Source organism: Microcebus murinus, chromosome 12 (assembly GCF_040939455.1).
Source record: "Microcebus murinus isolate Inina chromosome 12, M.murinus_Inina_mat1.0, whole genome shotgun sequence".
In the NCBI taxonomy this organism is placed as follows: Eukaryota; Metazoa; Chordata; class Mammalia; order Primates; family Cheirogaleidae; genus Microcebus; species Microcebus murinus.
The window spans coordinates 34,964,620-34,977,949 of NC_134115.1; the positions used below are offsets into that span (position 1 = coordinate 34,964,620).

At 45.7% G+C, this 13,330-nt stretch overlaps 1 protein-coding gene, 1 long non-coding RNA gene and 1 pseudogene across 2 annotated transcripts in view; 1 reads left to right on the plus strand and 2 right to left on the minus strand.

The window, feature by feature from the left end:
• Positions 1-13,330, minus strand: part of GLDC (glycine decarboxylase) — an 86,314-nt gene that overhangs the window by 23,591 nt on the left and 49,393 nt on the right. Inside the window, exon 16 of the mRNA XM_012738363.2 lies at positions 4,993-5,068. Within this exon, the coding sequence (XP_012593817.1) occupies positions 4,993-5,068 (76 nt within the window). The remainder of the gene's footprint in view (positions 1-4,992; positions 5,069-13,330) is intronic.
• Positions 3,142-4,997, plus strand: LOC142874283 (uncharacterized). Its single transcript, XR_012922099.1, has 3 exons — positions 3,142-3,276; positions 3,986-4,079; positions 4,878-4,997. It is a non-coding gene; the product is annotated as an uncharacterized LOC142874283 (long non-coding RNA).
• LOC142874760 (uncharacterized) lies at positions 5,662-5,755 on the minus strand (annotated as a pseudogene).

Consider the following 13,330-nt stretch of genomic DNA (forward strand, 5'->3'; position numbering starts at 1 on the left):
TAGGAAGGATGGATGGGAGGTGCAATGTTAGAATTCCCAAAGTCAAATGATTTCTCATTTCCTCCAAAAAATCATGTGAACATGTGAGCAGAGACAAACACACATGCTCTTGTAGACATGATATATCCCGACAAAAAAGCACAGCACAAGGTTTTCGCCAACAAAAAGCATCAAGGAAAGGCAATGATTACCCTAACAACAGTGCTCCTAATTTTGATCCCAGAACTAGTATTGGAGCCCCTTTGAAGAGAAATAGATGGGCATTATTCGAAATGGCCTTTGAAAGAAAAAACTTAGCTTCTAGCTGTTTCCTCAAAAACAGCAAGTAGTCTAATTAAGAATACATGTGTACAAAAAGAGCACTTTAACCAAAGGCAAACATGGAATCACTTTGTCCTTTGCTGAGAGAAAGTCTGAATGGCTACTGGTCTCGTGCTGGTTATGCCGTGTTGTCCTCAACTCCTTGTTTAAAATCTTGCCTTCTGTGGTTACGTTTTTTTTCTTCCTATAATTCTCAGAACCAAAGCTGGAGTCATTGTCCTTTCTCACAAGGTGTTCTCATTCCACAGAAGGGTTGTTAAATGAAAGAATCCCTCTGGGGCAGAATGTTAATACATGAGGGGAAAAGAAAATATTAAAAATGAATATAAAATATTCATAGAAGGCCAAAATTAAGAATTCATACCAGGGAGAATTCTGCTGAAACAAAAAACATTTAAGCTTAAATAAAACCAACCATGACGGCCGGATGTGGTGGCTCATGCCTATAATCCTAGCACTCTGGGAGGCTGAGGCGGGGCGGATTGTTCAAGGTCAAGAGTTTGAAACCAGCCTGAGCAAGAGCGAGAAAGAAATTAATTGGCCGACTAATATATATAGAAAAAATTAGCCGGGCATGGTGGCACATGCCTGTAGTCCCAGCTACTCGGGAGGCTGAGGCAGCAGGATCACTTGAGCCCAGGAGTTTGAGGTTGCTGTGAGCTAGGCTGACACCACGGCACTCACTCTAGCCTGGGCAACAAAATGAGACTCGGTCTCAAAAAAAGAAAAATCAACCATCCTTGTGGTAGACTGAATAATGGGCCCCCAAAGATCTCCCTGCCCTAGTCCTCAGACCCTGTGGGAGTTACCTCATATGGCAAAAGGGACTTTGCAGATGTGATTAAGTTAAGGAAAAATCTTGAGATGAGGAGATAATTCAAGATTTTTGACTGGGCTCTATATGTATTCACAAGTGTCTGTATCAGAGGGAAGCAGAAGGAGGTGTGACCACCGAGGAAGCAGAAGTACTGACTGAAGCAGGAAGCCAGACTGGCGGCAGGAAGGGGCCACGAGCCAAGGAATGCAGGTGGCTCCAGACAGGAGAAAAGGCCTCCTCCTAAGGGAACCAGTCCTGCCAGTCCTGCCAACACCTTGACCTTAGCCCAGGGAAACCAATTTAAGACTCCTGGCCTCAATAACTATAAGAAAATAAATGGGTATTGCTTTAGTTTGTAGTAATTTGTTCCAGCAGCCTTAGGAAACTAATACACGTCCTGGTACACAAAGTAGTGAGTGGCTCCTCGTTAGTACAGTGGTGAGCTTTAAAAAGAAAAAGAAAAAAAAAAAAGAGTAGTGGAAAAAGAAGAGGTCTCAATGGCTTTGTCAATGACGGGTCATGTACATGTTATTCTTAGACATTTTTGCTTTTCTATGTGAATTTAGACATTATTTTTTTTAAAGACGGGGTCTCCCTCTGTTACCCCAGATAGAATGCAGTGATGTCATAGCTCACTGCAACTTCACACCCCAGGGCTCACGTGATCCACCTGCCTCAGCCTCCCCAGTAGCTGGGACTATAGGCACGTGCCACTGTACCCAACTAATTTGTTTACTTTTTGTAGAGACAGGGTCTCCCTCTTGCTCAGGCTGGTCCCAAACTCCTGACCTCAAGCGATCCTCTTGCCCCGACCTCCCAGAGTGCTAGGATTATAGGCCTGAACCACCATGCCTGGCCCCTATTATTTTTAATAATGCTGATTTTTCCTCACTCTAAATATTTAGTGTTATGAGAGACATGGAAGTAACAGGACCCAGAGTAGATGCTCTGGTTTATCCACAGCAAATCCAGCTTATTTTTTTTAAGGCATATTTGCATGGATGCCATGTTTTCCTACTTGCCAGGGTGCCAGGCATAGAACTGGCACAGATACCCCTCAGAGACTTGAAGAATGAGTGAGGGATTACAGAGGAATGCTCCTGTGCCAGGGAAATGGGTGTCTTACCACTGGTAAACTCCAACAACCAAAGGCCATTAAATTTTCTCAGACAATTGGGAAGAAAAAAAATTTCAATATAGATTTGTGCTTTTTCCTTTTTTGGAAAGATATATATATCTTTTTTTTCAGTTGATATTTGACCTTTATTTAGGAAACTCAGTCTCTGACCAGCAAACTTGAGTTAATATTTAAATAACAAATCGAGATATTAATTATAAAGTGTTAAAAACTGTGCCTGGCACATGGTAACTGCAATATAATAATATTTATTAAATAAATTTGTACTTTCCCAAACTAAGCTGGCAAATGAAGATCTTAGACATTCCATTTTAGGAACCTCTGAAATTTAACCTAAGAGCAAATGTGAAAATAACTTCAAAAAAGCAGCTTGAAAGAAGAGGACCATCAGGAACCCAGGTGGTTCTGCTGCACATGGTTTCCCCACACTCCTGTTCAAAAAAGAAGGTTATATTTTGCTGGATTCCATTAGAGTCTATTGTGTGGGAGCAGCTGCTTCAGACATCACTGATGTGGAAAAATCTTCCCTGATTATTTGAATAAGTCATTTTCTTCTCCCCTAACTAAGAGAGTCGGCTTTAATTAAAATCCTTGATCCAGCAGGAGGCCGACATTTCCAGGCTTCTGAGCTTTGCGTTTCCGCCAGCTCAGTGGCTGGGAGGGCTTCCCGCTCCACTCCGCTCCGCCACCCCACTCCGCTCCGCCACCCCACTCCGCTCCACTCCGCCACCCCACTCCGCTCCGCCACCCCACTCCGCTCCACTCCGCTCCGCCACCCCACTCCGCTCCGCCACCCCACTCCGCTCCGCCACCCCACTCCGCCACCCCAGTCTGCTCCGCCCCTCCTGCAGCTCAGCACCCAGGCCCTCCCTCCTGCAGAGTGGTGGAGGCCGTCAGTGACAGCAGGATGGATAATGGGACCAGGAGGAATGTCACAAACCAGGGATGGAGATGACAGAGGACTGGAAACACTGAGAGGGAACAGGAGCAGAAAGAATGGGTGAGTCACAGAACTCTGCTGGGGGAATTCCAAAGGTTTCTCATTCTTTCTCCCCGACCTATCCAGGATTGGTCTCCAACTCCTAGACATTCCCAGCTACTTCCTGGTGTCAGCCTGGGAAATCTGAGAAACAAGGAAGGGTGGGGAAGCACCACGGAGTGGAAAGAATCTGGTCCTTTGCTGGTCACAAGCCTTTGCCTTTGCCGAGATCACACAGGACGTGGTGCACATGTGTCACACCTTTTTCTTTTTTTTTTATTTTTTTTTATTTTTTTATTTTTTTTCTCTTTTTCCATGGCAGACAGAAGGGGATGTCACACCTTTTTCGAGGGGACCAAGCTCCCCGAGCACCTCGCGGTGAAGGAGGGTAATGAAGGAGTTCCAGGGGGACTCAGCCATGGAAACCATGAAGGAAAAACAGAAAAGGAGCAGGGCCATCTGGAATTCTTTCACTGGACAACCAGAGCTTTGTCATTCTAGGAAAGGCTCTGAGAGACTTTGAGGTCCCAAGAGCAATTATAGCTCTAATCTAACCCTTCCTTAGGAAGGTAAGAATTGAAACCCACATTGGAATGTCAAGGTCTGCGCCTGTTTGGTTTTGTCACTTGATCTTTGCCTTGGCATGCACTGCCTTACCATGGCCAGAGGGTTCAATAATTTATTGAATTCACAAATGGCCTATTTAAAAACGAATTATATTCCCAACCAGGACGAGGGCCTAGGACAACACACCTGTGGAATTACAATGGCTAAGCAAGGAAAGGAGAGTGAAAATACTCCTTCTTTTCCCCCTTTTCTGAAAGGTAAGTGAAAGGGTTTTGAAATTCTTTACTGTGAAATCCAGGCAACTAGCCATAAGCAATCCTCCAGTTTTAATAAAAACAGGAATAGACTAAGACTGGGCCATCACCCACTCCACCCCACTTACTTGGGGAGCCAAAACCACCCTGCACTTTTTTTCTTGAACTCTCCTGGGACCAGCAGATGGTTCTGCCCTGCTCCCAGCTCCTGCCCCTGCCCAAGCACTAGCCGTCAAAGTGAAGGAACCAGGAACACAGGCCTTGACTCCAGCCACAATTTGAGGCCTGTGTTAGATCAACTGGGAAAGGCACTGCCCTGGTGATCAGTGGTGCCCACAGCCCCGCTGTTCCCCACAACAGAACCCAAGAGGCAGCTGGGACCCTGGAGACCAGGCTCATATCCAAAGCAAACAATGAAGCAAGACTGTGTCCTTTTTGGTGCTTAGAGCTGAGGATCATCTAATGGAGAATTTATTTATTCTATAAATATTTTTGAGCATGCATATGGCCAGAACTGTGCTCAGGCACAGTGGGGGTTACAGAAGAATGAAAGTGTGGTCTCTGCCCTTCGTCCAGGCCCAGGGCCAAGGCTGAGGCAAGCAGAGGACGCCCGCGATGGCAGCATTCCGGCCCCTTCCTCCCTCTGCTCCCGAGAGAGCAGCCGCACAGCCAACGGGCCGGCTTTGACATTCTGAGTTGGAGCATAAGTCTTTTATGTTTCCCCTCCAAATGGTCAAGTGGGATGCCTTGGAGTCAAGGGTCATGATGACTAGTTCACAGAAATTTGTGTCTTAATTATAGGTTCTACCATTTGCTTCCAAGAAGGCTAGGAGACAGTACCCCCAGAACAAAAGGACCCTGAGAGCTGGGCCCTCTGCCGCCCCGAGGAGAGCAAGCGCCACCTGTCCGTACGTACCGTTCTGTGCCTCTCTCCTTTCTGGTCTAAGTATGCTCGGATAGTGGCCAGTCCAGCATATTCCCCCTGGGCTCCACTGCAAAGACAGGAAATGGGTCAGGGCTGTGGTCTCTTGGCTGTCATTTACTCATTCAATATTTATTGTGCACTGGGCGCGCGTTCACCAGCATGTGACACAGTCACTCCCCCAGACACTGAAGAAAGGTCATCTAGGATCTCCCCATGAGCCAAAAGGTCTTGAACAACCAAAGCAACCGCACCCGGTTTACGCAGTAAAGCTCACCAGCTCCTACCCAAAGGTAGACCTTTCGACCCCCATTCAGAAACATGCACTTAGAAAAAAAAACTTTATTATGGAAAATTGTAAAATTATATCAAAACAGGTAAGAATATAGGGAACCACCATGTACATGTGACCAACCCAGCTTTAACATTTGGACGATGGTCAATTTTGTTTCCAATTATATCCCTCACTAACCCCTTTTGCACCGAACTAAATTATTTTGAAGCAAACCTCAAGCATCAGATATTGTAAGTCATTAGTTCAAACTTCAATATACATCTTTCAAAGAATTATTTTTGAAAATACAACCACAAAACTATCACACCTAGAACAATAAACTATAATGTTTTTTTCCTCCCTTCTTTCTTTTTCCTTCCTCGCACCCTCTTTAGATGGATAATGCACCAACGTTGTAACAAGGTTCAAGTGAGGGGCATCTCACATGTGAGGGCGAAAACCCAATCATCACGCTTTATAGTTTCCTTTTATTTTGAGACAGAGTCTCGCGTTGTTGCCCAGGCTAGCGTGAGTGTCTTGGCGTTAGCCTAGCTCACAGCAACCTCAAACTCCTGGGCTCAAGTGATCCTGCTGCCTCAGCCTGCCGAGTAGCTGGGACTAGAGGCATGCACCATCATGCCCGGCTAATTTTTTATATATATATTTTTTAGTTGGTCAATTAATTTCTTTCTATTTTTAGTAGAGACGGGGTCTCGCTCTTGCTCAGGCTGGTTTAGAACTCCTGACCTCGAGCAATCTGCCCACCTTGGCCTCCCAGAGTGCTAGGATTACAGGCGTGAGACACCGCGCCCGGCCTATAGTTTCTTAATATTACCACATACTGAGTCAGGGGCCCAATTATTGCCAAAGGAGCCATATGCTTTTAATGTGGCATCACCTCTGCCAGTCTAAGGGTCAGCTTTCCCAGGACCTGCGTGCAGATGGCTTGGCTGCTAGGGGCTGGCCACACTCCTCTCCATGGACCCAGACGGCCCCATTCCCAGAGTGTCCTTAATGACTAATGTTCCCGTGAGCGGTGCTGACTCAGCCGCCAACTGTTACGTAATGTTTTGAGTACCCCATGCCGGAAGGAAAGGGAAGTGAGTAATAGGCTTTTGAGTCCCATTCGAAACGCCTCCGTCCTCCATCCCACACCCCCTGAGGTGTATATCACTCCCACCTGGCACAGTGAAGAAACTGAGGCCAGAGTGTTCCGTGGCCACGTGGCCAGCGGTGACAGACGGAGCCTTGGGTGTGCAGTCGGCCTGTCTCAAGGAGCGATGTGCTCCCTTTGCCGGGCTTGCTTGCTGCTCCTCTGAGCGCGCCGTGCTCCCCGAGCATTGAGAAAGTTGTGGGAGCAAATGCTGACATTCCTTCACATAACTCTTGCTTGCTTGATAGAACTGGAAGGTTTAGCTGAAAGTTTTATTTTTTTATTTTTTTGAGACAGAGTCTCACTCTGCTGTCCAGGCTAGAGTGCCATGGCGTCAGACCAGTTCACAGCAACCTCGAACTGCTGGGCTCAAGCGATACTTCTGCCTCAGCCTCCCGAGTAGGTGGGACTACAGGCATGCGCCACCATGCCCAGCTAATTTTCTCTATGTATTTTTAGTTGGCCAACTAAATTCTTTCTATTTTTTTAGTAGAGACTGGGTCTCGCTCTTGCCCAGGCTGGTTTTGAACTCGTGACTTTGAGCGATCCTCCCGCCTCTGCCTCCCAGAGTGCTAGGATTACAGGCGTGAGCCACCGCACCCGGCCTAAAAGTCTTATTCTTTTTAAATCCTGTCTTATAAGAGCTGAGACTCCCAGTCTCTTACCACCTGCACTAAGTCAGCTTTACCCCTCTCTGCTCTCTTCCAGGGAGAGGCAAAGACTGCTCTTCTGTTTTCTCGGGTTCTAAAAACAAAAAAACAGGGTTGGCTGGGCACGGTGGCTCACGCCTGTAATCCTCACACTCTGGGAGGCAGTGACAGGTGGATCGTTTGAGCTCAGGAGTTCAAGACCAGCCAGAGCAAGAGTGAGACCCTGTCTCTACTAATATATATATATATATATATATATATATATATATATATAAATTTAAAAAATAATAATAAAAATACAGGGTCTAGTGCATGTGACGATTTTATTTTGAGAACAAGAGAATGAACATGCCATGCTTCAGGAAACCACCCCCATCACCAGTTACCAAGTCTGCCTGTGCCTTTGTGTTCTCACCTGTAAAATGGGGATGATCATTGCACCCACCTCACAGGGCAGCTGGGACCAGTAGTGAGAAAACCCATGTGAAGTGCTTACCAGCCTAATCCCAGCCATTCTACAACTAGCTGCAACTCTCTCCAAAGCCTTCCCCAAACCACCAAACTAGCTCTTTGCCATGGGTTACAAATCCCACGACCTGTGGCCTCTCTACACCCTTGTCTCCTCCAGGCCTTCTTCCTGAAACCCTGCAAGCCAATTCCTGCCCTGGGGCTTTTTCACCAGATGTTCTCTCTGCTTGGAAAGCTCCACTCTAGATCTCTGTACATCTGACTCCTTATCAATATTTAGGCCTCAGCTCCAATGTCACTTCCTTGGGGAGGCCTTCCCTGAAAGCAAGAATCTTATCTACCTTGCACACAATTGTATTCTCTATGCCATGAATACTGATGAAAAGGATGTTCAATAAATATTGATTGAGTGAATAATTCTCTACCTACTTGAAACTCTCATAGCATTTTACTCTACATGCTTATCTGATAATAACATCTTATACATGTAACGTGTGTTGAAAATTATAGATCTCACATTTGTTTTGTGTGCCTGTCATCTGAATTAGATTGTAAGCTCTGAAAGTAGGGTCTGGCACTCAGAGTTCGGTAGGTTCTCCCGCAATGAATATATAGAACAGTACTGTGCGTGCAGTAGTTCTGCAATAAATGTTTAGTAATTTTGTTAAAATTTAATTGCACCCTCTAGCTCAGGCAATCAACATGAATGTCCTACTTTCTCTGATGGGAAGTGAGCTCAAAAAATGCGTTGTATGTTTACTCCTATGTTTTTTCGTGACTTCTATTCAACTTGTTTTCTTAGAAGGCCAATCAAGGTGTAGACCAGGAATGAAAGACAAGACTGCTTGGAGCAATGAGCTAGTGATTCAGGAGGAAGGCAACATACTGAAGACTTGATAAAAAATACTGGATTTATTTTGTTTTAGATACTCAGAACATTGCTGAATTTAAAATTTGCGAATTTCTTATTTTTTGAATTTTCCATTTAACAATTTTGAACCAACCTAAGGATGCTGACCTCAGGTAACTGAAATTAAGAATAAGGGGAGGCCGGGTGCAGTGGCTCACGCCTGTAATCCTAGCACTCTGGGAGGCCAAGGCGGGCGGACTGCTCGAGGTCAGGAGTTTGAAATCAACCTAAGCAAGAGCAAGACCCCGTGTTTACTATAAATAAAAAGAAATTAATTGGCCAACTAATACATATATAAAAAATTAGCCAGGCATGGTGGCATATGCCTATAGTCCCAGCTACTCGGGAGGCTGAGGCAGGATCGCTTGAGCCCAGGAGTTTGAGGTTGCTGTGAGCTAGGCCGACGCCACGGCTCTCACTCTAGCCTGGGCAACAAAGCGAGACACTGTCTCAAAAAAAAAAAAAAAAAAAAGGGAAACTATTGTATATAGCTACAACAATCAAGACTGTGTGTTACTCATGGAGGGACACACACACATATGGATCAATGAAACAGGATACAGAAACAGATCCACACAGATAAGCCCAACTGATTTTCAATAGAAGAAAGGCAGCCTTTTCAACAAATGGTACTGGAGCAATTAGACATCCATAAGCACAACCTAAGTCTCACAGCTTATATAAACATTACCTATAAATGGATCATGGATTTAATGTAAGACATAAAACTATAAAACATTGGGGGGGGGAATTTTTTTGTGTCTAAAGTACACGTGAAACCAAAAGAATAATCTGTAAAAGGAAAGACTGTTAAATTGGGCTTCACCATAATTGAAAACCTGTTTAAGGATGAAAGGACAAGCTACAGACTGGGAGAGAATATCTGCTAATTATATAGCCAACACCAGCAAATACCAATACAACTTGGAAAATGAAGCCATGATATGCTTAGAAATACATTGGAACCAGGGTTCCATTAGGGGGTTGGGGATTTTCTGGGTTTCACTGGTGCCATCTGGGGAGCCTTAATATTTGGGTAGGTTCCCTCTTTTGTGTGAATGTAGGGGATAGAAGGAGTCCTGCACTCCCCTATGGAAGAAAGGGACCAGACAGTCCCAATCACTACCCATTAATAATGTGCAGACATGTGACCCAAAAATCCTACCTAGCCCTAGAATACTCCAGCCTAGGACTTCATGAATCTGGAGTGACTGATGCAAGGAATGGGACAGTTAAAGATTTCTGGCCAGGTGCAGTGGCTCGCACCTGTGGTCCCAGTGCTTTGGGAGGCCAAAGCAGAAGGATCACTTAAGTTCAGGTGTTCAAAACCATCCTGGGCAACACAGTCAGACCCTGACTCCACAAAATATGTTTTTAAAAAATTAGCTAGAGGACATTGGTACTTTGAGATAAGAGTCTGACAACCTCCTTATTTTCTGGAAATTTAATACACTTCTCTTTCCTTCTCCTCAAACCATTTGTCCTCATTCTTCTGATGTGGCCTTGGGGACAAGTGCCAAACTTTTGGTAATAGAATTTGGCGTCCCTGGGTGGGGCCCATCGGTGCCCTGGTGGAATGGCACCCCAGGACTGCGGCAAGAGGCAGGAAACAGCCCCAAGTGAAAGCCATGGGTCTTCTCGGCTAAGAGCAACTTCTTTTGGAGGTGAGAGAGCAAGGCACGGCCACTGCAGCTGCCGGAGCCTATTTTAGCTCCAGGGAACTCCCATCTCTCTATCCCCAAAGTAGAAGCAGCTCCAGGAAACCTGAACTGAGTTGAGGAGAAGGAAATCGATTTGGGAGGTGTCCAGATGCCGGGCCATTTGCTGGGTAGGTTCTGATGTACACGTTGAGACCCGGATTCCACCCACTCTGGGGAGGGCTTTGAACCCTCCAGCCCCCCAGCAGGGCATTCCTTTGGGGCCGTATCAGAGGCCCCCAAAGGCCGTATTTGTTCTGAGGCGCCTTTTGGGGGTGGAAGTTTTGAGGGTGAGTGGAACTAGGGAATCTGGTTTGCTCATTTGTGGTTCCCAAGGAATGAGTGAGGGGGGACTAGGCCACCATTTGGGGAGGGTTTCTCCAGGAATGGGGTGATTAAGCCACCTGTTTGGGGAGGGTTTTAAACCTTTCGGCCGTTTGGGGTGGCACCTGTCCCCTTTGTATTCCCATTGTTTGACAGGCCCTGGCATTTTTGCATGCCCTGTACCATCTGTTTGTTATTTGTGAGTCTTGCTGCGACATCAGGAAGCTCTATCTCAGAGTCCCTTGGGGAAAACTGTGGCTGAAGGATGTTGGTACTGTAAGACTGGAGTCTCCCAACCTCCTCATTTGCCAGCAGATTAATAAACTTTTCTTGCCTTCTCAAAAAATTTTTAAAAATTTTAAAATAAATAAAAATTTGAAAAAAATTAGCCAAACACGGGGGGTGAGTGCCTGTAGTCCTAACTAGTCAGGAGGCTGAGGCAGGAGGATCACTTGAGCCCAGGATTCCAAGGTTACGGTGAGCTGAGATCACACCTGCTGCGCTCTAGCCTAAGCGACAGAGGGAGACCCTGTCTCTAAAATAAATAAATAAATAAAAATGTCCCGCGTTGTGGGTGGTGACTATCCCCCTGGTGTGACTCTGACTTGTTCTCTGCTCCCAGCCTCCCTTGGGTCTTGTTACTTGTGACATTTAATTCTCCAGCTTTATCATCAATTCTGTGAACTGCCCAACAACTTCCCTGTAATGTAGTTCTCTGCTGAAGTTAGCTCAAGCCATTTTCTGTTGTTTGCAACCGGGAGCGCTTAAATGGCAATTATTATTAAATGCCTCCCACACCAGGAACATGTTAAAGTCACTCATTCCTAGGCAGATCTAACGAAGAGAGGGATTCTGTGGCCATCCTGGAGTTCCTCTTGCCTCTCATATCAAAGCCCTTTCCAAAGATGTTTGGCTCCAGGCAAATTATAAATTATTCCTCTGATTCTTGGTCACCTCATCTGTCACGTGGACATAGTGCCACCTAACTTAAAAGTGTATTTAAAAGTTTATTAGAAAAGTAATACATTTATGAGATTTTTAAAAATCAAAATATATTTTTGAGAGTTAAGAAAATTGAGGGAGAAGAGGTTCTTCTCACTACTTTACATTTCCCCAAAGACGGCTCTCTTCATCTCTCACCCTGCTTTCTCTTCTTTCTGGCATTGAGTTTCTTTGGGAAATGAGTCTCTAATTAGGGGAGGCTCACAGGTCTCCAGGGCATTCTGCCTGGGAAGCTGCACTAGGCTTGAGGGGAAAACGTATCAGAAATGATCAATGATATCAAGGATGAGCATAGAAAGGAAGGGGAGGGAAATGGTAAATGGCAATGTTTGACCCTCCCTTCTCCAGACCCTTCATGTTTATGGTCATGGCTTGGGCATCAAAGGCCAGTTTCAAAGATCTCCTAGGTACACCTCCCTCTTTGATGTTCCTCCAGGTCAACTAACTCTCCATCCAATGATGCATATTAGAATAACCTCTTCAAAAATTCAGGCTGGGCTCTACCCCCAGGGGAGATTCTGCTTGCAGGGTAGGTAGGACAAGAATTTAGGAAAAAGGCTCTCCAGGTAATTCTAACATGCAGCCAGATCTGAGAACCTCTGTGTCGGTGAAGCAGCAGCAGCAGCAGCATTTGGGAAGTTGTTAAAAATGCAAATTCTAGGGCCCCACTCCAGACTTACTGAATCAGAAATCCTGGGGGGTGGGGCATAGCAATTTCACAAGCCCTCCAGGTGATTCTCACAACACAAGCAATTGTGACAGCCACTGAGAGCCCTGTTCACACCCTACTTTAAGCATCTTCCCAGGAAGGAGATTCTGGGGAAAGCAATAGGCGGCTCAATCTACATTCAAGATCAGTTTGCAGATTTTAAGGACAAAAACAACTTCCCTAATCTTAAAAGCCAAGTGAGCTAATAATAATTCCAGCTTGTTTTCACTTTACATATCCACAGAAGGTGTTAATTACTCTTTCTGTCTACCTTAAAGATCACATGGTAATTGCAAACCAGCAATTTCTAGAGTGTATTTGTGAACAGCTGAATGATTTTTAAAAGTGGCAAAGTGGGAACAAGTTGAAGCGAGCCACGCTGGGCTCAGCAGGAAATGGAAAAGTAATTAAATATTATTTGACTATTTCCTTCAGCAAGCTGGAAGTCCTCCCTGGGGTTGTGCTTTAACAAATAAATGGAAGAAAGTAAGGATACGCTTCTTGACATTTTTCTTCCAAGCCCTTTAAACACCCCTGGGGCCCCAGTGTCCCAAGGCACTGGATGGACCTGCGAAGGTTGGCTACATCCAGCAGAGCTTTCATGTCAGAAGTTATGCTTACTGCCTTAATCTAGTCAGGCTGCTATAACAATATCAAAAGCTGGGTGGCTTATAAACAACAGAAACTTATTTTCCACAGTTCCAGTGGCTGAGATGTCCAGGATACAGGTGCCGAAAATTCAATGTCTGGTGAGGACCTGTTTCCTGCTTCACATGTACCTATGGGTTTTTTTTCTTCTTCTTCTTTTTTTGGCTGGAGATGGAGTCTCGCTCTGTCATGTGGGCTAGACTACCATGGCGTCCTCATAGCTCACAGCAACCTCAAACTCTTGGGCTCAAGCGATCCTCCTGCCTCAGCCTCCCAAGCAGCTGGGACTACAGGCCTGCACCACCACACCTGGGTAGTTTTTCTATAGTTAGTAGAGACGGGGTCTTGCTCTTGCTCAGGCTGGTTTCTAACTCTGATCTTGAACTCCTGAGCTCAAGTGATCCTCCCACGTCGGCCTCCCAGAGTGCTAGGATTACAGGCGTGAGCACCTCCCCGCACCCAGCCCACACACATGGTGCGTAGGGCATGGGAGCCCC